The following is a 22068-nucleotide window of genomic DNA, read 5'->3' as shown; positions in this document are numbered from 1 at the left end:
CTGGGACATGGGCAGGGATGGTGGAGACTATGCTGCAGTTCCCCTTGCTGGGTTGGGGCAGGGGCTGGTGGATTGTTGCATGATGGGGAGCAGGAAGCTTGTTGCATGGTGGGAAGCAGGACACTGAGAGGTGAAGGCTGGAAGGGGCTAAGTCCCATCCCCCTACACCCCATGGCTTCCCCTCAGTAATGACACTACACGAGCAGCAGCAATGAGTGTCTCTTCTCCAGATATTTACACAGCTTAAATACCCATGTGGGAAAGGGGAATCTCTGCTTTGGCCACAGCTTGGGCACACAGACGGCAGCCCCAGCTCCTCTAGTGACGCTGCCAGGGGCTGGATGGGGGGTTAGACCTCAGTTTCAGTGTTTCCAGCCCCACAGGCTTGGGGAGAAGCAGCGGCTCCAGGGACACTGGGGGACAAACAGATAAAGCAAGGCAAGCAGGGGCGCTCCACACGCACAGGGCACAGCAGGGACCTTGTGCCCCCCTGCCCGACCCCTTGTCCCTAAGGGCAGCACACGGCATGGTCTAGGGCGGGTTGCTGAGCTCCTTAATGGCCTGGAGGATTCTCTTCATGTGGCCCACTTTGGTGATGCCCAGGTCCTAGAGGGAGGAGAGAGTGCTGCTGTTGTGCTCATAGGGGATCAGCTCTTGCTGTGGGCAAGCTGCAGCATGGAGGACAAGGTTGCAAACCCCAGCTCTTCCCATGCTCCCTGCCAGAGCATGCTCCTTGCTAGGAGCCCTCTGTAATCTTATAGGCATGTCCCCATGCTGGGGGCAGGAGCAAGCATGGTGCTGTTGATCCTGGTATGGGTGTTCAGAGCCTTGCAAGCTGGATGGCCAGGGCCAGCCCCCTCCCCTGCTCCCATATCCTGCATGCCAGCCAAGCAAGCAGTGCACAAGAAGGGTTGTACCTTCAGGTCTCTCCTCTCCAGCAGGATCAACTCAGAGCCCTGGATGTCATGCCGGACAAAAATGTCTCTGTACTCCCCTAAACCGAGTGCTTCCAGCCAAGCTGCCACCTCCTCGGAGCCCCACTTCTCTGCTAGCAGGGAGGAAAATCACAGAGGTGAATGGGCCCCTGTGAGGCAGCGGGATGCAGCAGGGGAGGCGCTGAGGGCAGCGGTGGGGCAGGCTGCAGCCAGCATCCCCCCTCCACCTCTGGCAGAGCCACGGCCATGGCAGGCTGAGGCTGGCGAGGTTCCTCCTGTCTTTAGCTTACCTACAGAGCATCTCAGCATCTCCCCCTCAACAAGCCTCCCAGCCCTGGGGCATGGACTTACCCAAAGGGCTGAGCCATACCGCAGCCCCTTCTCCCCCTCACAGTGGTGGTGAAGTTACAGGGCCTGGGGGTTCCATACGTCCGATAGCAGAAAAACTAAGGTCTATGGGGCTGTTGGTGACAAAGGTGACATCCCCAGCCAGCCAGGACATGTGCTGTCCCCCTCTCAGAGAGTCTCTCCACAGCATGCTCAGGACAGGAAGGCGATGGGTAGGTCAGCATGTGGGGGTCCCTACCACAGCGTGGGCTGCAAGCGCTTTACCTGGGAGCACGCTGTTGGTCTTCTGCTTTTGCGCCTTGTCCTTCCTCGGCTTGGGGATGTTGAGGCGAAGCTTGAAGCTGCCCTTGTTGGTGCTGCCAGCGCCCTCCTGTGAGAAGCCAGGCTAAGCGGGGCCCTGCAGCCCCCGGGGTCGTTCCCCGGGGCCACCCCCCCACCCGGCCCCCATGACCCACCTCCTCAGTGGGGTGGGTGATGGGCCCCAGCCAGTGGATGTCCAGCAGCCGCTGCAGCTCCTGGCCCAGCACACCCAGGGGCCCGTGCAGAGCCTCCTCCTCCTGTGGCGAGTCCAGCTGTGGGCAACAGGGACCGTCCCCAGCACTGCTGCCACTCCAGAGGCACAGGTTCCTGCACTGGGGGCTTAGGGCACTCTCTGGACCCCCACTCACCGCCTTCCCCTCCAGGAATGCTCTGGTCTCAGCGTACAGCTCCTTGATGCTCAGCACCACCTCCACAGCTGCATTCCTGCTGAGAAACTGAGGGCCAGGAGGGATGACCCTGTGAGCGGCAGGGCCTGCGCTGGCTGAGCAGAGGTTGTCCTGCACCCCCAGCATCGGCTCACCTCCGAAGTGCCTGCAGTTTTATTGGAGAGGGCCTCGCTCAGTGCCAGGGAACTGGTGTTGACAGCGTGTGCCAGCTCCTGCTCCATGGCTTTGTGAGCCTTGGCTGCCTCATGGATCCTGCAAGAGACAGGGGCTGGAGCTGCTGGGGCTCCCCAGGCAGCACGGCATGAGGTCGCGGACCCCTGGAGCTCTGGGTGGCCGCGCTGCAGCAAAGCTCCCCTGCCCCATGCCTACCACGTCACCCATCCCACAGCCAGACCTGGCGATGAGGGTCTTGGCCACCCGCGAGACCTGCTGCAAGAGGCTGCTCTCCTCCTCTGTCAGGTACTCCATGGACTGCTGGGAGCTGAGTCGTGGCCGCACAGCTGCACGGTAGCTCTCCCCCTTCTGCTTGTCCTCCCAGGACTTGAGAGTGTTTTCAAATGCCTGCGAGGGGTGGAGATGGCCCCTCACTCAGCCTGTTGCACCTCCCTGTGCCCCAGCGCAGCCCCACTGCACAGGCTGTGCAACTCCAAGCTGTGCTCACCCGGTCCCGTGTCAGCATCTGGGCTCGGTTCTTGTGCTGGATCTTGATGATGCCGGGTGGCTGGATCCAGGCTTCTCCATCCACCTGCACTGGGACGCCCTCATCCCCCCGAATGGTGATCTTCACCACACGGCACTGCGGGGCAGACAGCCTAGGGTGGGCAGTGCAGCTGGCACCGCACCACTGGCTTCAACTGCTGCAAAGCCTCCCAGTGTGGCACCAGTGCCAGTCAGGAGCTCAGCTGGTGCCCCAAAAGTTGTCCGGCACCACACGGGGTCCCGTGGGGCCCCTTGCCCCTACCTGTGCGATGCGATGGTGCTGGAGGTTGATGACCCGCGACACGGCCATCTGGATACTGCCAAAGACTGCCACCACCTCCAGCTTCTTGTCATCGAAAGATGGAGCTCCAAAGTTCTGCAGAGGACCGGTACAAGTGAGACTTCCAGACTGGGCTCATCTTGGGACCTAGCTTTTCCCCCTGTGTGTGCCCAAGACAGGGGCATCCTAGGCCCCTGCCTGAGGGCTCCGAGGTTCGCTGGGTCCATGGGAAGGACATTGTGCCCCTCTCCCAGCTCCACAGCACTGGCACTCACGTTGTCCTCCTTGGTGCCTCCCCAGAAGTTGATGCCCCCCGCATAGCTGGGGATGTTGAGCACAGCAATGCCCTGCAGACTGGGCAGCGAGATGGGCACCCCGTCACACTGCAAGAGAGGGCTGAGCTTGGGGGGCCGCTGCGCTGCTGGTCGCCGCCCGATCCCTGTGCCCCCAGACCCATACCTCCAGCTGCACCCGCTGCTCCAGGTTCTTGTAGGTGCGCTGCAGGAGCTCCTTCGTGCCCAGCACCCCATACCACATCATGTTCTTGGTGCGGCTACTGCAGAGTGAAGCGGGGCAGTGAGAGGGGCTGGGTGCAGGTGGGAAACCTGCTGCAGGAAGGGGTCCCCAGCCAGGCAATGTCAGCCCTGAGCCAGCCCCATGGCTCCTGGCACCCTGGTGGCCCCTCCTGCTCTGGGCACCCGACAGCCAGGGGGATATGTTTTTCCCAGGGGGGGATCCAGCCAACCTGCACTTCTTGGGGTGCTCATCCCGTTTGTTGTTGAACTCCAGGGAGATCTTGGCATCCAGGCCGATGCCAAAGTAGTTGTTCATGACACATTTCTCTGAGAAGTGGCTGAAAGCAGCAGATGGGGTAAGCAGGTTGGGAGGCAACTGCACACCATGGACACCTGCAGGGCTGGCACCAGGGGACAGGGTATGAACCTGCCGGAGCTGTGGTGTGAGCTCCTGGAGGGGTTGGCACTGGGAAACCTGACCAAAGCCAGCAGGGATGATTGGAGCCCCCTCCCTTAGTCTCCACAGTGGGACGCCCATGGCACACCCAGGACCTGCCTACAATGGGCAGGGGGGGCCCAGAGCTCCCAGCATGAGCATGGTACTGGCCAAGGGGCTGGCAGCAAGACATTCTGCACCAGGCACAGGCACCACTGTGCAGGGAGGCCTGGGCACCAGGGCTGCCATGCTCGTGGGCAGAGGATGCCCCAGTGGCCACCTCCAAGGGGCAGCATGGTCCCAGCTTCGCTCCTGCTCTGCGATGGGGAGCAAGGGTGGGCTAGGGTCCCTGGTGGGGCACGGCCCCAGACTCACAGGGCACTGGGGTCTTCAGGGAATTGCAAGCTGCCAAAGGTGTCTGGCCGGTCCAGGATGACAGAGGAAGATGCAGAGGTCACCATCTCCTGCTGGGAGCCTGGCCGAGGAGGAGAGAAGGCAGCTGCTGAACCAGCTCTTACCCTGAGCCCATCCCACAGCTCATTCCCATTCCACCCCAAAAAGCCATGTGTCTCATTGGCATCTTACTCAGCCTCTCCTCCTCCTTGTTGAGCTCCTCTGAACTGTCCTTGCTGGGGCCCACACTGCCCTGGTATACTTGGGTCTGCTTGTTCTGCTCATCCACAGCTGGATGCGAAAAGGGGCATGACAGTGAGTCTGGGCAGCCCTGTGGCCCCATGCCCCCTCCCCGAGTCAGCCTTGTGGGTTCTGCCCCACTGTGGGGACTTCTCTTGGCCAGGACAAGCACCAGAGAAGGGCTGATGTCCTTGGACTGCACAGTGCTGCTGCCACCCCAAGGGTTTGGATGGGGAAACCAAGGCAGGGGTCCGGCACCAGCCTGGGGTGGCTCCACAGCCCTGTGTGAGCTGCCAGCCCCCCTCACCTTTCTCCGCCTGCTCGATGATCTGCCGCAGGGCTTTCTTCAGGCTGTTTGCCCGCAGCATGAGCTGCTCCTTGGATTTGAAGATGCGAGGCACGGGGCTGGGGTTGAAGCTGCCGCCCTTCTCCTGGTCCTTGGTGTCGGCAGGGGTGGCCTGCACAATTCCCTCAGGGACCACAATGGCCTGAGCTTCCTCGCTGAGCTCCCGCACCAGTGAGTCCAGCTTCTCGTTCAGCATGGCGCACTGCAGGATGCCACCAGCTCAGCACCCTGGCACAAGCCACTCCTCCCCATCAGGGCTGGGTGCTTGAGTGCTGGCATCCCATCTTTGCCGAGGCACTCCATGCCTGACTGGGGACCCCGAGTGCCTGGGTACCCCAGGCACAGCACACCCTGCTGCACGCACAGCAAGGGCAAAGGCCACCAAAGCAGACCCCGACAGCCCTTTCTCTGCCTGGGCTGTGCTCCCCAGCATGCCCCTGCCCTCCAGCCACCTCCCCTGCAACCCACCTTCCGCGCCATCAGCTCAGCCTCCTGCTTGTTCTCTGTTGCCCTCTTGTAAGCGCGCCCAACCTCGGCCACAAAGTCATTGACGGTGCCGCAGAGAAACCTGCAAGGGGAAGCAGCCAGAGGGTGGGAAGGGGCATGACACAGCCAGGCACAGCCAGGGGGGCTGCCGGGGTAATGCCCCCCTGGGGCAGTGCCAGGGTGATCTGCCAGGCACCACCACTACCAGCAGCCTCTGGTGGTGGGGCTCAGCACCACTGGGGACACGGTGGGGGTCTCCAGCACACCCATCTCCAGCCCCCTCCTTACTTTGCAGAGGAGATCACCACCGAGTGCTTGTCTGACTCCAGGATCTTAGCCAGGTGGAAGGCAACAGAGTCAGCGTAGTGGGAGATCTGGGCCTGGGGTGGGACAGGGGAGGACAGTCAGAGCCGTGACACCCAGCCTGGTGCCCAGCTCTAGGACAGAGCCTTGCCCAGCCAGCCCTGGAGTGGGCATGAACAGCCCTGCTCAGCCATGCCCACGCTGCCAGGCAGAGGGGATGCTCAGCTGCAGCAGTAGAGAAACTGAGGCAAGGGGTGGAGAGGGAGCATGGGGACGAGTCCAGAACAACCTGCCAGTTTCAGGCCAGCTCTGCCTCACCCTGCTGCCCTCCCCCAAGCACCACAATTGCCAGGCTGAGACCTGCCAGACTCATGTCATCACCACATGCAGCCAGCCACCAGCCCTCTCAGCCCTGGTCCCCACGGACCCCTGGCATCAGCTCTCCCTGTGCAATCCCACCCTGCGTGCTCCCCCATCAGCTGATGGGGTGAATAGGAACCTGCCCCCCAACTTGCCCTCTCCATCTCAAGCCCCCACTCCCTGGTGGTGCCCACCTGGATGTTAGAGTCCCCGTTCTCCTCCTTCAGCGCCGGGGGGGACTGCTTGGGCACCTCGTACGTCAGCACGCTCCACCTGCCAAGCAGAGACCACAGCTGCCCGCCACCTCCCCGCGCCACGCACAGGGACACACGAGGTGCCAAGGCTGGGAGGGAGCAGAGCAGTGCATGCCCCATGCCATGCTCACCGGTCCAGCATCTTGGTGGTAGCTCTCTCCAGCTTCTCAAGGATCTGCAGCAGCTGGGTGTCGTCGTCGCACAGGCTGCCCCAGCCCAGCACCCGCGCCAGGTCATTGCCGGTGCCCAGGGGCAGGACGCCCAGCTGGCACTGCGGACAGGGATCAGACGGCACGTTCAGAGCAGCTCCTGTGACACCGCAGTGCCGCCGTGCCCATCACTCGCAGTGCCCCAGGGCATGGGGGGGCTCCTGGCAGCAGAGGGCTGGTACCGGCTCATGCCAGCCATGCCAGGCGCTCCCGCTCACTTGCTTGTGAAGGCCCAGGGCATCGATCTCGGAGAGCACCCAGCCCACGCTGCCGTCCCCCCCACACACCAGGATCCGGAAGGTGGAGAACTTCTGGAAGAGGCGTAGCCTGGTGCAGGGACAGGAGGCAGGGCTGTGGCTGAGCCAGGTGCCCGCAGCGCCCCATTGGCCACCCCGTGGCACCCAGCCCAGCACTTACCCCAGGTGTGGGCCCCCGTTCATGAGGTCGAAGACTTGGGCTGGGTTGAGGAACTGCTTGAACTTGCGTAGGAACTTGACGCCCTGGTTGTCCCCACTCTTGGAGTTGACGAAGGCCAGGAGCGGACTGGAGCAGCTGGAGGGGCACGTGGCCTTCCAGAAACCTGCAGCGAGCCCGAGAGCGCATGAGCCCCAGCCCTGGCTGACAAAGGCACCTCTGGAGAGCAGAGGCCACATGGACACCCCGACTGTGCTGCGCCTCCCTGCAGGGTGCTGGGGCCAGGCAGGAGGGACAGTGACTGGGGTTACCCAGGGGATGGCAAGGTGTGGAAGAGTAAGAGGTGGAACTGTGAATGGGAATGGGGATGGGGACACAGACGGGCAAGGCTAGTGCTGGGGCAGATCCAAGCTAACTCCATCACTGTCCCCGCAGGCACAGATGTGTCACCAAGCTGACTCACGTCCCTGGGCTGCCACTCCAAAAAGGGCAGTGGTGGTGGGCGCACAGGAGAGTCAGTTCCACACTGTGCCAACAGCCTGATTGGGACCAACCCAGCAAACCCAGATGGGAGCGGAACACGCTCCCACCAGGAGCGGTGCTCCCAGAGGTGGTACTGGCAGCTGGCGTGACCGCAGGGGACCAGCCGTGGCCTGGGGGCTGCTGACGCCCCCAGCTCTACCGCCTGCTCAGCCAGGGCTCCGGTGGGGTGGGTGTCAGTGACGCAGAAGCCTCGGGAGGCTTGGCAGCCAGCACTATGCTTTTAAAGAAATGAGATGGCGAACGAAATGTGCCCAAGGCAGAGGAGGCTCAATGCTGGCTCGCAGCCACACTCAGCTCCGGCCCATCTTGGCCATCCCGGGACACAGGCCGGCACCTGCTGGCTTGTGCCCTTGGCACACCTGGCAATGCTGCAGCAGGGGAAGCATCAGCCCTTGCTGCCAGCAGCACTGGCCCATAGGGAGCCCCACTGGGTGCGACTGGGAGCCCTGGTGCCTCCACCACCGGGGAGCAGCATCCCGTAGCACAGCGCAGCGCTGGCTGGCCCAGCACTGCCTGGCATGGCGCGATCTCTGCTCCCAGCCCGGCTGAGCGGAGCCGACTGGCAGAGGGAAACACCAGGGGCTGCTGAGTCAGAGCGTGGCTGCCACGGAGGAGCCCTCACCAGCAGCACCCGCACCAAGAGACACCACGGCAGGACAAGGGGACCGTGATGGCATGGCTCTGCAGCGGACCTGGGGTCATGGCAGCTGCACCAGCCTCGGAAGAGGCACCAGGCAGAGATACTACCAGGGAGACGAGTGGTGCTGGAGTTGGAGGAGAAGCCGCGTGATGGTTACCCTGACAGCACCCGATGAGTAAGAAGCAGCAGATGAGCCACCGGCTGAGCCGAGCAGTGAAAACCATTAAAGAATGAGGAAAGAAATATCCGGAGCAGAAGAACAGATTTCACCCGCCGGAGGCTGCTGGGCCCCTCTGGAGAGGGTGCGGGAGCGGTGGGGGGGACCCCCAGGCTGTGCATTGCTTCTCCGCCAGCACCCTGCACCAGCCACACCAGGGGGAAACTGTGCTTTGCACTAGCAACAACCTACCGAGGTTCAGACACTAAGAAATGACCCAAGCAAGGGCCTCATCCCGCCCTGCGAGGTGCTGAACCACTGGGGTGCAATGTGGGGCACCCCACGTCAGTGTCCCAGGGCTGGTGCCTCTCATCCCAGCATGGAGGGGCCATGGCCAGGGCCACCACGAGAGTCAGCCTGGCAGAAGCAACTGAAGCCACACACTAGAGAGAGGTGCCAGCCCCACAACCCCGGGACAGAGCACAGGGCAACAAGCAACCCTTCAAGAAAGGTGCGGCTGAGATGGGCAGTGGCTCTGGAGCCTACTGATGGCCGTGTTCCTGGTGCCCCACAGGAAAGCAGGAGTAGTGCCATAAATCAAAGCCTGCAGAGAGGCTCAGAGAGCTCACAGCCCTGTCCCAAACAGGCCATCCCCCTCCACCCACAGCCCAGCCCTATCCTCTCCGTGACTCACCATCGGAATCAATGCTGTTCAAGGCGGTCGGCGGGATGATGGACACTTTGTACTGGCCCAGAGGGCACCTCTTGCCAAAGAGCTCCTTGCAGGCACTGTGAACCTGGGGACACAGAGACAAGTGCATCAGCAGAGCTACGGAATGGGGTACTAAAGCCCCCAGCCTCATTTTCCCCAGCAATGAACCCAGGATGGGCAGGGTGGGCATGGGGATGGACACATCCTTACAATGGCCTTGCACCAGAGACACCGCCAGTCCTGCAGTCTCCTGACGCTGCCGCAGGTCCTGTCGCAGACAGCACAGCGCGCGCTGACGGGCAGGTTCCCCTCCAGCCACTGGTGGGGCATGGCCACCTGTGGAGAGGGGGTGTCACCAGCGGCACAGCACCCCACCGCCGCTGCACCCGAGGGACAGCGGCACCCAAGGGACGGTCCCCACAGTAGGGCCAAGCAGCTCCAGGCCCCCTGCGTGCCCACTTGTCCCTGCCCTGCAGCCACCAAAGCGTGGGGCAGGTCAGGGGCATCCTCAGCAAAAGTTTGCAGGTGGCAAACATGGAGAGCAATAAAGGATGCTGGGTGGTGGAGAGGTGTCCCCAGGCCATGTCCCCACCCGCCAAGCCCAGAGGCCACACAGTGCAGGGGACAGCAAGGTGACAGGGACCCCTGGCTCATGATGTGGAGGCACAGCAAGGCCAGCTCTGCTGGTGACTCTGTCCTGCCAGGGTCCCATGCAGGGACTCCCCAGCTTACCCCGTCCTCATCCTCAATAATTTCAGTGCCGATGGAAGCCAGGGTTGTCCACTTGCAGTTGTTGGTGGCTCTGACAGCGCAGCGCTTGTGTGCCTTGAACTTGCAGACTGCACGGGGGGAAGCAGCGATGGTCCCCATGGAATGCGCAGCCCTGGTCCCCAACCCCTCCGCAGCCAGTGATGGCAGCTGATGGCATTACCCTGCATCCCTCCTGCTCCGGGCCAGCCTTGGAGGGGGCCCCCAGCCCACTCCCCAGCAGGACCCCGGCACTGACCTTCACAGGAGAGGCCATGGGAGGTGACCCCTGGCAGAGCCTCGCGGCACACGTTGCAGAAGGTGGGACGGGCATGGGAGCAGGCGTACCAGTTGTGCATGCCTGAGAAGTGCTCCATGTTGAACTGCGTGGCCTGCGTGGGGCACAGCCCTGACCCTCAGTCCCATGGGACCCCCCAGCACTCCCTCCCTCCCTCCCAGCTCCTGTGCTTCCTGTGGCTGCACCAAGGACAGAAGCTCCTGTCCAGCAGCCAAAGGCTCCTGACAGGTACCCACTCGCAGACAAGCACCAGTGCAGCCCCCTGCCCACATCACCTCATGGATCTCCCACTTCTGGACAGATTTCAGGGCGCTGATCCAGTCCTCCATCTCCTTCCGGTTCTCCGCACATAGGATGAGCTTCCGGAATGGCGTGATCACCTGCAGCAGCCACCGTCCCCATGTCCCCTTGCAAGGCTTCTGCACGGCCAGCCACCCCCCAGCAAACCCCAGCATGCTGCTTCCAGAGCAGCCTCCAGCAGCACGAGGTTATGCTGTGGGGTGCCCCACAGCTCTGCCAGGCTTCGAGCAGCAGCCCTGCACCTGCCTCACCGTGAAACTGTTGTTGATGTTCTTGGTGCTGGTCTCAGCCACGCTGGCATCAGACAGGTCCACCTCGTCGAAGATCAGGGACTGCAGGGGAGAAACCGGTGCCCCAGTCCACCAGGCAGGACCTTGGGCTCCTCCCGGGCTTCACAGCCTCAGCCCCCCTGGCTGGGCAAGCCAGAAGCCTGTCCCCAGCCCACCTTGGCATCCTTGGCGTAATAGAGCGTCCTGCCCCGCAGCTTGAAGTATCGCCTCTTCCACCGCTGGAAGGAGCTCGTCTGCTTCAGCAACAGTCCCTCCTTCACGCTCTTCTGCAGACACCACAGGGTCATGAGCTCCTGCAGTCCCAGGACACCCGAAGCCACCCCCACCCAACCCAGCGACACTAGTCCCTGGGTCCCCAGGAGCTAAGCAGTGCCCAGAGCACCAATGGGACGTTCTGGGGTTCCACTCTGCAGGATGTAGCAGAGTAAACGATGTGTCCATCACTCGCCGTACCCTGGGCATCGGGCACTTGTGGCCTGGGAGGATGCTGCTGGGCACAGCAGTGCTGGCAGTTGGAGGTCTCCAGCAGCACAGAGCCACCACTGCTGGTCGCTTCCTCCTCATCCCCAGAGCAGTATCTGGGGACCTTCGACATGCTGCAGCTTCCCTGAAGCCAAGTGCAGAGCTGGGGCTGCGAGAGCTGCCTCGGAGGGGACACCAATGCCCCCGAGCCAACAAGACTGCACCTTTCTCGGAGGTGGTGTTACCCGAGCACTGTGGCCCGAGCCCCTGTTGGGCTGGGGAGCAGACAGCTGGGATAGGGCCAGTCCTGCCCAGCCCTGCAGGGGACAACGCAGGGCCGAGGGCAGCCCGGTAGGCAGCACATCCCCTGGGAGTGCAGTGCATCCCTTGGGAGCAGCCCAGCCACCGGCCTCTGCCCTCCCCATCCGCGGCACCGGCCAGTATTTCCCCTCCCCGCAGGGTGTTTACAAGGCTCAACTAACGAGTGTGTGTGGCAGGTGCCAAGCGGGTGGCAGAGGTGCTCTGGCAGCGCCTTGTCTTTGATTGTATCTCCTCTGAACACCGCCGGCAGCCCCATACCACTGCTCCTGTGCAATTAGCAGCAACGGCCCCTGTACCGGAGCCCGGCGCATGGTGACGAGGCACGTTAAAGTGAAAACCAGCACTGGGCACCGAGGGCATCGTGACAGAACCGTGGCCCTGGGCCTCTGCGCTTCTGTGCCCAGTGACATGCTGCAAGAGGTGGCATGCAGGCACCCGCCAGCCTGCAAACACACCTTGGCCTGAGCACCGACCCATTGCCCCACAGCTCCTAATGTGATGGCCAAAGCACTCAGAGGAGCAGGAGCCTCCAAGGTCACAAAAGAGCCAAAACCCCACCTGGGGTGCTCCCCGAGCCCTGACGCCCCCAGATGCCCAACTCATCTCTGAGCCCCCAGGGCATGCACCAGGATGTCCTCAGCTCTCTTCCAGTCTGCAGCCGCAGGTTCTGAGAGGGACATTTTAATCCTTTATCACTCGCTATCAACACCTTTTCCCTCAGGACTGGTGCAGGGTTTGCCTGTGGCTCGTGCCCACGCTGCCTGTCAGTGCTGGTACAGGTTCAAACAGCCCCAATGTCCCCAGTGCCAGCCCCACCCAGTGCAGTCCTCGGTGCCAGGGAGGAACCACCGCATCCCCTCCCCAGCCTCTTGGCTGAGAGAGCATATGGAGATGGTGAGCCCAGAGCTGCCCTGAGCACAGGCTGCGGCACAGCCAGCAAGGGGAGCACAACCTTGCAGGGGGTCCACCTGTGACTCCCAAATCCGCATATGACCCACGCACCCTGGCATTCCCTGCCCCATGTCAAGAGGAGACAGAGCAGGGTCTTGCCACAGCCAGATGAGATCCAGCCACAAATGCCACTCCACCGTTGCTGTTTGCCACGCAGTGGATACAGGCACAGGCTCTGGGGTTGCTGCAATCATTGCTTTTGCTGCTGCGAAGGACAGGCAACATGTGACAGTGATGAGAGGCGCCAGGGAGCCCGTGATGGTGAGGAGCAGCAGGGCATGGGTGCTCAGCTCTACCTGGGGCCAAGGCCACGCAGGTGGCAGGATGCAGCCAGGAATGCTGCCCAGGGACACAGCATCACCTCCTGCGAGGGGTCGGACCTGAAACACTCCCATCTGCACTGCTGCAGCAATTCCTTCTGGCAGCCAGCGCCGCAAAAGCCTCTCCCAGGCCCAGGAAGTCACACTGCTGGCCATTCCCAGGACAGGGACATGGCTGCCAGCGCTGCAGCAGCCCCAGGATAGCACAGAGCCCGAAAGGCAGAGCCCCCACCACCTCCACCAGGACACTCATTAGAGTTTTATGACACCCGCAGTGTTGTGGTTGGGGGGGGGACGTGCCTCAGTTTCCTCCCAGTGCAGACTAACTAATCACCAGCATCCCGGTATGGGGTGGCAAACCCATGCAGAGAAGCTTGGGTGTCATCTCTCCCCACATCCACCCTTGAGTGCTTCCCAACACATGCCTGGGGTGCCCCAGGTGTGGCAGCAAAGCCCGAGCCCTCTGCCCCACCGTGCACAGCATCGCGCTGCACAGCCCCTTATGCCCATGGCTGGCTGTCCACACAGGCTCTGTCCCCCCCAGTGCTGGTGTGATGGGGCACGGGTTGGATTGGCACCAGTGTGGGGCCAGCCAGCCTCCTCCTTGGGAAAATGAGGCATGTCCCCTCTCCAGAATGAGCCACAGAGCCTGGCAGTGCCATGGTGCCAGGGCAGGCACACGAGTCACACTGCCTGAGGTGCTGTTTCGGGGTCTCATTGCACCTGCCCATCTGTGAGTCTCAGGCAGGAGCACCTGTCCTGTGCCAAGAGCATCTCCCCAGCAGCTCAGCAGTGTTGGACCCCTGCTTTTGGCACTAGGGATGGGGAGGGGACCTGGGAAGCACCCGACGGCCAAGGCCATCAGCAGACCTGGCCCGCGGTGGGGAGGTGCGCTGCAGTGGGTGGCACTGAGCGAGCCCAGCGTTTCCCCTTCGCAAACAGGAAAGGGAAGGGGAAGGCAAAGGCCAGCACTCGGGTGAGCAACGGGTGGGATGTGACAGGGTGGCATTGCCCTGCCCTGCTGGCTGCACCACAGCACCAGCCAGGGCTCCAAGGTTACCACAGTAATACAATCCCCTATTGCAAGTGGTTATCAGGTACCCTATAATTCCTAGGAGCAGGAGCCTTGCACCCACAGCGCAGGGCAGGGGCTGCCTCTTCCGCCTGGAGAGCTTTTGCGCACACAACAGCTCCCGGGCACTGCAGTGGGAGCTCTGTGCTGGGCACCACATGGCCCTGTGTCCCCCGTGCCCCAAACCGAGCACCGGCCCCTCCACTCACCCCAGACACAGCTTTTGCAGCCGGCGAGCCACAGCCAGCGCTGCAGGGAGCCACAGCAGAGCCAGCGCTGGCTCTGCCCCAGAGGCACCATGCTGGTGCCCAGACCTATGGGCAACCTGCCTGGCACCAGCTCAAGGGCAGCTCCCACTGTGGGGCTCTGCCCCAGCCCTCCTCTGCCCCATCTCAGGGACCCTCCCTGATGTGCCCAGCCTGGGGGCTCAGCCCCGCCTGGGATGTACCCAGCACCAATGGGGGCTTGGAGACATAGGGTGGGAAGGCAGAGGCAGGGATGGAAACGCCATCTCCTGCTCTGCCAAAGCTGGTGGAGAGCAAGCAGCACCGGGGCCTCCCCAGGGATGCAGCTGAAAGTACCCCGGGAGGGTGGCAGATCCCCAGCACCGTGCCACCAGGACTGGGCTGGTCCCCAGGGGCCAACACACCATGGGCTGGCTGCACGCTCGGCACCACACCGCAGCAGGGCTTCTTCCAGGCCACAGCGCACCCCTAAGTGCTGGCTCTTCCCTCGGCCCTGGGATGCTGCTTCAAACCCACACCCCACTCACCCAGCTCTGGCACCACCGTCCACAGGAAGAGCCTGTAGCGCATCCAGGTTTGGCCACTGCTAGGCTGGGAGGGTTTTCCCACTGGGATCAGCTTGGACAGCAAAGTAGCTGCTGGAGCAGAGCCAGGAAGGCTGTTACTCTGGAATGCTGGCACATATGGCTGGTGGGTACCACATTGGCTCCCCGCCTGAGTTGCAGCCCTACACCGCTCCTGCTTGGCCCCATGGCAACATGCTGCCTCAGCCAGGGAGGAGGAGGGGGGACCCAGCACCCACCAATGCACTGACCTGCATTGCACCAGCATCATCCCAGGCAGCCGCCCTGCTCCAAGCACAGCAGCCTGCCAGGCACGAGCTCATCCCCCAGCCTGCGCCGGTGCCAGGGCAGCAGGGCAGAGCCATGGGGCCACACGTGTCTGCTGGGCACCCCGTGTGCTGGAGTCGGTTGGAAACCTTATCAGGCTTTGCAGATATGGCAGAGCTCTTCCGGGGGTTCAGTGCCCGGGGGATGCTATGGCTCTGCAGGCTCAACTGCATCTGCACTTCCCAAGGATGTAAACTGCTGCCATTGCAGGACCCCAAATCCCCCTTCCCAGTGCTGGGGGGGATCCTTGAAAGTAAATTCCAGTACCAGTCCTGACTTGCCATTATGTGGTGCCACAGGACACCACTCAGGCCATCAGAAGGGGATGGAGGATTAACCAGGAGGAGAGGAGCGAGGAAAGGAGCCCCCAGAAGAAGGGCGACCCCCCCCCCCCCCGTGCCTCATCCTCCAGCAGTCACACCCTTCAACTGCTTTTTAAAAATGAGCTCGTGCTTCCCTATCGACAGCCACACTGGTCACCGAGCATCCTGCCGGTGGCACCCTGCGCCTGCCATGGCTCTGCCACGGCTCTGCCACCCTGCCCGGCACTGGCGGGCAAGGGCAGTGCTCGCACAATGAGAAGCATGAGCTGGGAGAGGGCAGAGCCTCTGGGGGACCTCACAAGCATCTGGCAGGCAGCACTGGGGCTATCTTTGCACTCTAGGCACCGGCTTGGTGAGTTCTGATCAGGGAGAGCAAGCCTGGACTGCCCTGCAGCCTCCCCTGCAGCCTCCCCTGCATCCTCAGCCCCAGGAAACCTCACTGTGCCCTGCAGTATGGTCCCACTGTGTGGGGTGACCCAGTGACCGGCCAGTCCCCCCACCAGCCCCTGCTAGGACACATGCCACCAGCCAGGGAGCAATGCAGGACATTCCTGGGCTGGAGATGGGCTCTGATGCTGGCTGGCAGGGAGCTCTGGGAATGGAGCCCATGGCGATCACTGGGAGCTGCCCGGCATCGTGGAGATGCTCAACTCGTGGGTTCTGAATGTCTCTATGGATGGAGACTCCACAGCCTCTCTGGGCAGTCTGTGCCAGCATTTGACCAATCTCACAGTAGAAAAAGTGTTTCCTTGTATTCACATGCAATTTCCTATGTTTTCATCATTGGCTACCACTGGAAACAGCCTGTTCCCTCTTTGCTGCACTCTCCCCTCCAAATATTTACCCACAGTGCTGGAGACTCCTCAGCCCCAGCCTCCCTCCAGTCTGAACAGTCCCAGCTCTCCCAGCTTTTCCCCATGTGAGGGGTGCTTCAGTCCCTCACCAGTGCCAAGCCAGGAGGATACGCTGCCCAGGAGCCACATGCCACCCTCCCACTGCAGGAAGGAGGTTTCCAGGCCTGTCCCCAAAGGCCCTGCTTTGCTTTCCTTGTCTTTTGGCCCAGATCTGGCCCTTGGCATGCAGCCCTCCCCACAGCTGGGCTCTGCAGCATGACCCTACTGGGCCCCCCACCACTGCCCCAACACCCCGACACCCACAGGCACCGCTCGCCCCATTCCCAGAGCACCCTGAGCCTGCAGCGTGTCCGGTGCCTGCAGCAGGGACCAGGAGCACTCGTTCCTCAGGGTATCAACAGCCCCACTGTCCTGCCCCCGCCTCCTGGAAGGATGCTGGTGGCTCCCCCAGCCCCACCAAGTGCTGCGATGTACCGCAGCACCAAGAATACGGGAACATGAGCCTCCTTTCTAAAGGTCAGACAAGCCATACCCCTGACCGCCATGGCAGCACACGCTGTGCCCACCGCGTGGGCAATGTCCCCACCCCTGGCACGTGCCCCCTTTGCCCCACTTGGTGCCTGCAGCCCCCGGCTCTGGTGCGGGCGCCCTGGCAGCAGCCGCTCACGGCAGCTCCCTGCAGCCGGAGCCGAGCAGAGCTGGCGGATTGCTCCCGCCTCCGCTCAGCAGCGCCGAGGCAGCACCGGGAGCCTCGCCTGGCCCACGCGGGCAGGATGTGCAACCCCCACCTGCTGCACCCGGAGCACTGCCCCCTTCTTCCCATCGCCCCTCCCCTCCATGCTCAGCCCCAGGAGGACCAGCGCCGGGTCACGGCACAGCCCCCGCTCTGCCCTGTGCTCCCAAAACCTGGTGCAGGCAACTGGCAGCCCCCGGCCGTGGTGAGGAGGAGGAGAAAGAGGGGGAACCAGCAGGACCCCATCCGTCCTGGGGCCATTCAGGCCGGCGGGGGCACCTGCGCCTGGCAGCTGTCATTGTCACGGAGCACAATGGCTTCCCGCCTCCGCTGAGCCAGCACAAAGCGCCCCACGGGGCGCCCAAAAATTACAGCCCGGAGAAAGCCAAGCTGGGGGTGTGGAGCGGGGAGACGGGATTGATGGGGAGGCTTGAGGAGGGGATGGGGGAACAGGAATCTGTGAGAAGGGGGAGCACGGGGAATGGTGGATTCAGCAGGTCCCAAAATGATCCTCATCCGCTCCTGTCCCCATGGGGCTGGGCAACACCCCAGCATGGGCGAAGCTGCTCACTCCCATCACCAGGGACTGAGGTCCTTCCAATCGGTGTGGGTGGGCAGTGGGGTGAGGATCCCAACCCTTCCCAGCCCCCTTTCATGGCAGGCTCCTATAGACCCCTTCCAGCACCCCAACCACCACCAATGGTCAAAAAACAGGCCAGCTTTCCCCCCCACCCCGGTACCTGGTTATCTCTCAGGAGCTGCAGCCCTGGCACTAGACTCTCCCTCATTAACTGTGTGCTAATTAGGTACCTGCCCCAGTCTCCGTGGTGCAGGCAATGGTGTGTCCCCCCACTCCCAACCCCGTGTGAGTGCACACGGGTGTCGAAGCAGCTCAGAACAGTGCCTGCCACAGCACGCGTGCCACCCATCGCTCCAGCGGCAGCAGTGGCCGCGGCCGAAGCGACAGGCAGCACGTGCGCCACAGCATGGCATGAGCCACGGACAGCCCAACCTGGGCGGCAGCAGCAATCGCATCCTAAAATCCTCATCTCCAGGGGGGAGGAAGGAGCCCAGCCAGCAAGGAGCAAGGCTGGCAAGCCTCCCCATCCAGACCAAGGCAAAGGGGTCTGCAGGGAAAACCCTGACACTGAAAACACTTAGATCTGGGGGGGATAGCACATGCACAGCTTGCTTTCAGCTCTGCCCAGTTCTCACCCCTCTCTCGTCTCTCCCGGCTCTGTGGCCATTAACACAGCTGCGTTCTTCCCGCCTGCCCATCCATCACGCTGCCAGCCTCCCTGGCACACTGGCGGCATCACCTCCTGCATGGCTAATTGCTGGCAGCGGGCAGGATGCGGGCAGCAGTGGGCAGGGAGCCACCAGCTCAGCCGTTCTTCACACGCACCCTGCCAGCCAGCGAGGCGGGACCTACTGGTGGTGTAGAGGAGTTTTGATCCCCGGGCTGGGGGCTCAGGACATGCTTGTGTCCCTGTCCTGCTGTCACACAGCCTGGCCATGCACCCTTTTGTCTTGGGTTTCCTGGCATTGATGGCTCTCTGCGATATCCCCTGTGCTCTGCAGCATGGCAAATCCCTCTGGCATGGCAAATGCCATGTGGCAAGCTCCAGTGGCTGCTGCTGCCCATCCAGGAGGGTGCTGAGAGCTCACACACAGCACTGAGCATTCTCAGGACCCTGCCCACCGGCTCCAATTCCCATGGTGTCCCCCACGCAACACAGCCCATGGCACCCACCTGGCAGCCAGGGCACAGCGGGCAGAGGGGGTACCAGCCTCCTCCAAAAGAAGGGGAAACTGAGGCACGTTCCTCGAGCAGCTGGAGGGACTCAGCAAGAGCCCCCCCAGCACTGCCTGCTCCGGAAACGTCTCCTGCCAAGTGGGAAAACCAAACGGTGCCGGGTTGGCAGCATGCGACTTCCGCACTCCTGGGCAATCGCCCTTTGTCCCCCCAGTGCCAGTGTGCCAGACTGGGCACAGCAGCCAGGGCTGGGCCAGCCGGCGGGGGGAGCTCGTCCCAGCCCTGAGCAGCCCCAACCTGCCACCAGACCCAGTGCATCCCTCATCCCCCCAGCCCTGCTGCCCCCCTCTATGCCCGCAGCGTCCAGAGCCCGGGGCTGCTCCCAGCTCCGCAGCCGCATCCCACGCGGAGCTCTCCTGGCTGCCCCCTACCCTGGGGCGGTGCAGCCACCAAAACCCCACCGAGGGGTGGCTGGGGACGGGAGCCAGGTGCGGGAGCTCTGCCATGGCCCCAGAGCGAGAATCCCCTGTCGCGGTGTGGAAGCCCCCCTGTACTGCAGGCACCGCCTTGACTCATGCCGCCGCCTCCTTGCCGGGGAGGTGGATGCAAAGGGACTACTTGTCCAGAGCATCCTCCCGCGTTGTGCCCACATCCTCCCTCCCCAAAACGCCTCCCTCCAAACCTCCTCCTCTCCGTGCTTCCCACCCGGCCGTTCAGCCCAGGTTATCTCCCCCTGCGCTGCAGGCAGTAGGTGCCTATCCATTTCACTGTCCCCACCGTGGACATCTACAGCCACCCACCCCCGTTTGGCCAGCAGGCGCTGCACCCCGTATTTTTGGAAGTCCTACCAAAATAGGTTCCTCTGAGCAAGCTACACACATGGCCACAAGCTGCCCTCATGCCAACAGACAGGAGACAGAAGAGTGTCACGTTTGACCTCAGAGGTATCCCCATCCACCCAGCAAATCACCACAGGGGACCAGATATAGGGAAGGCTGCGGGAACGGGGCCCACAGGGGAGCTGGCACAGCCGAATTAATCTGGGGCACTGTGGAAGATGCCGGCTCCATTCTGCCACCCACCAGGCCCTGCACACGTGGTGCCTGCCGCGGGGTGTAGGATCCCAGGAGCCTGCGGCACCGCAATGGCCTTAAGTCTCACCCCCGGGCATCCAGGGGCCAGAGCCTTCCTGAGACAGCCCTTTGCCCACGGGCAGGTGGGGGGAACCCAGGGAATGCAAACATGGGATGAAAGCAAGTGGGGGGGGGGGGGGCAGTCCGGGTGCGGGAGAGACCCTGTCTCCAAACAGTGGGGTAAAAACTGTGCTCCACAGCCCCACGGGACCAATGTTTACCCTGCCACTGTGAGGTTTGCACCTTTCCCATTTGCCCCTCCTCGTGTACAGGGAGCCAGACCCCTCCTGGCACTGCCCTGGGCACTGGCTGGGGGGCAGGTCTGCAAGCAGCAAGTGCCTGGAAATGATTTACACCCCAGGGCAGGCAAAACATACACACACACACAGAGACACCCCCAATCTCAGCAGGGACCCCGGGTGCCAGCCAGCCCCTTGCGCAAGCCCCCGTGCCCCTGACCTTGCTCCTCATCTGCCCCGAGGTGGACACCTTCCGGATGAGCTTGTGGGAACTGTCCTCCTGCTCGCCCTCGCTGTCAGACGACTCCTCACCACCCGCCTCGGGTGAGATGGGTGCCAGCTTGTCCGAGTCCAGGGATGACACTGACTCCCGGGTCTTCCTCAGGAATAGGTCCCCAGGCACCAGCTTCTCAGCCATCCTCCCACCCAGCTTGGCTCACGGCTCCACTGGCTCCTGACACAGCCCTGGGAGGACAAGGACACACAGGAATGGAGGAAGAGCCCTGAAAGGGGGTGCACGGCACTTCATCCTCTATGGCTCAGCCAAATGGGAGGTACAATCCTCAAAATCAGGGGAGAAGGCACCTCCTCGCACAGGAACGCCACTCAGGGTGGCTTCCTTGCAGGCAAAGTTTTCCTTCCTTGCCTTTTTTTGGTGTCCCAACTCTTCCTTACCCTGCCTGGCATGCCAACACTGCTCCTTGCTCCACCTTGGGAGACTGCGGCCACCCAATGCCCTGGCGTTGGGGTGCACCACCCTTGCTGCAGCCTGCGCCAGGCCCCCATCTGGTGCCCATCCCCGGGACGCTGTGCTGCCCTCAGTGGCGGGGGGAGATCGAGGGAGGTGGGATGGGGGTGGGCAATGAGAAGCAGCAGCTGCCTCCTGCCATCCACTCCAGCAGCCGGGAAGGGCTGGGAGCATCTCCTGGTCCCACACTGGTGGGTCGCCAGTCCCAAGCAGGTGGCTGCGGGTGTGGTGGGATGGAGAGGGGGACGCGGGGCTCCCCGCATGCAGGAGAAGCCGTCACCGCACGGTACCCCCTCCCGCCACGGGGGCTGCGGTCGGACTGGGGGGGCACCTACCTGGGCGAGCGAGCCTGGCCAGTGCAGCGCTGGCGGGGGACACCCCACGGCACCGAGCCCGGCCCCACGCGGCTCCTGCGCCGCCCCCCTCCCGCGGATGCAGGCAAACGTTTTGCCGTGTCCCCGAGCAGCAACAAGCTTTTTGGGGGTGGGAGGAGAGGGCACCGCAGCGCTGCCGCCCCCCCCCGCCCGACTCCGGGCGCACCCCGCCTCGCTGCGGGCCTCGCCCCTCCCCCCCTACCCCCCCAACCTCGGGGCTGCCGGGTGCCGGGTCTCCGCCGAGCATCCCGCAGCACGCCTGGGAGGGGGGAAGGTGGAGCGCACCCCGCGCACCCCCCCGCGCACACACCTTGCGCACCCCGCGCCGCCGCCGCTCGTGCAAGGTCGCCGCTGCTCCGGCCCCCGCCCGCAGCCCCCCCGGCCCCGCGGGATGCGCCTCTGCGGGCGGCCCCGGCCCTGCCCCTGCGCCGCAAGCCCCGGCCTGCTCCGGTGCGCGCGGCGGCGCGGGCGGCCCACGCACGGCCCCGAGAACGCGGGCGGGCACCCGCACCGCCGCGCGCACATACGTGTGCGGCGCCCACGCGGGCACGGGGATGGCAGAGCACACGCACAGCCGCGCGCACATACGTGTGCACACGCCCGCGCCCATACGGGACTGCGCGGCCCGGGCATGAGCAAGCCCGTGCACATACATGTGCTTAGCCAGGCGTGAGCGCACACGCAGGTGCAGCACTCACACGGGCACAGGCAGGCACATGCATGACCACTGTGAGCACCCACGCAAGCATGGGTAGGCATAAGCACGGGCACGGGTGAGTACATGCACGGCTGCCGTGCCCGCATGTATGAACATGGCACACTGGCACCAGCATGCACACCCCCACTGTGGGAAAGCACATGCACCCACACAGGCAAGGGCATGCACATGGATGGCACGCACACTGTGGCCATGCACATATGTGTGTACACACCCATGCGCGCATTGGCACGCACAGCTCAGGCATTGGCAAGGAAATGTGCTGCTGCTGTGCACATACGTGTGCCCACACCCTTGCAGGCACACACTTGCACATG

The 22068-nt window shown here is 63.3% G+C and overlaps 1 protein-coding gene across 4 annotated transcripts; it reads right to left on the bottom strand.

Annotated features, from left to right (window-relative positions):
* Positions 1–212: 212 nt before the first annotated feature.
* LOC115613295 (diacylglycerol kinase delta-like) lies at positions 213–21548 on the bottom strand. 4 transcript variants are annotated; one of them, XM_030498589.1, is made up of 30 exons: positions 21344–21548; positions 20132–20376; positions 10768–10878; positions 10574–10654; positions 10298–10402; positions 9984–10116; positions 9710–9816; positions 9188–9313; positions 8960–9062; positions 6929–7091; positions 6730–6838; positions 6434–6573; positions 6243–6321; positions 5674–5765; positions 5368–5467; positions 4861–5101; positions 4506–4604; positions 4296–4395; positions 3715–3822; positions 3429–3525; positions 3245–3352; positions 2952–3065; positions 2652–2786; positions 2385–2551; positions 2125–2242; positions 1952–2038; positions 1739–1855; positions 1548–1653; positions 918–1048; positions 213–606 (listed from the first exon to the last, which is right to left on the bottom strand). In XM_030498589.1, the coding sequence occupies exons 2-30, from the start codon at positions 20327–20329 to the stop codon at positions 532–534; spliced, it is 3450 nt and encodes a 1149-aa protein (XP_030354449.1). In that variant the 5' UTR covers positions 20330–20376; positions 21344–21548; the 3' UTR covers positions 213–531. The 4 variants fall into 4 exon arrangements, with proteins under 4 accessions (XP_030354449.1, XP_030354450.1, XP_030354447.1 ...); XM_030498590.1 differs by having other exon boundaries at positions 918–1045; XM_030498587.1 differs by having other exon boundaries at positions 1739–2038.
* Between the last annotated feature and the right edge of the window lie 520 nt (positions 21549–22068).

This window comes from Strigops habroptila, chromosome 9 (genome assembly GCF_004027225.2).
Source record: "Strigops habroptila isolate Jane chromosome 9, bStrHab1.2.pri, whole genome shotgun sequence".
Taxonomy (NCBI): domain Eukaryota; kingdom Metazoa; phylum Chordata; class Aves; order Psittaciformes; family Psittacidae; genus Strigops; species Strigops habroptila.
Note: the sequence above shows the minus strand (reverse complement) of the source record. Positions and strands in the feature narration are given on the sequence as shown.

What these genes read in the sequence shown, in the direction of transcription:
- LOC115613295 (XM_030498587.1), bottom strand. Translation starts at nt 20,329, where the DNA reads ATGGCTGAGAAGCTGGTGCCTGGGGACCTATTCCTGAGGAAGACCCGG. An exon ending in GAGGCACCAAGGAGGACAAC is followed by an intron (nt 3,066 to 3,244) that starts GTGAGTGCCAGT and finishes GGTCCTCTGCAG; the next exon opens with AACTTTGGAGCTCCATCTTT. An exon ending in TGGAGAGGAGAGACCTGAAG is followed by an intron (nt 607 to 917) that starts GTACAACCCTTC and finishes TCCTCCCTCTAG; the next exon opens with GACCTGGGCATCACCAAAGT.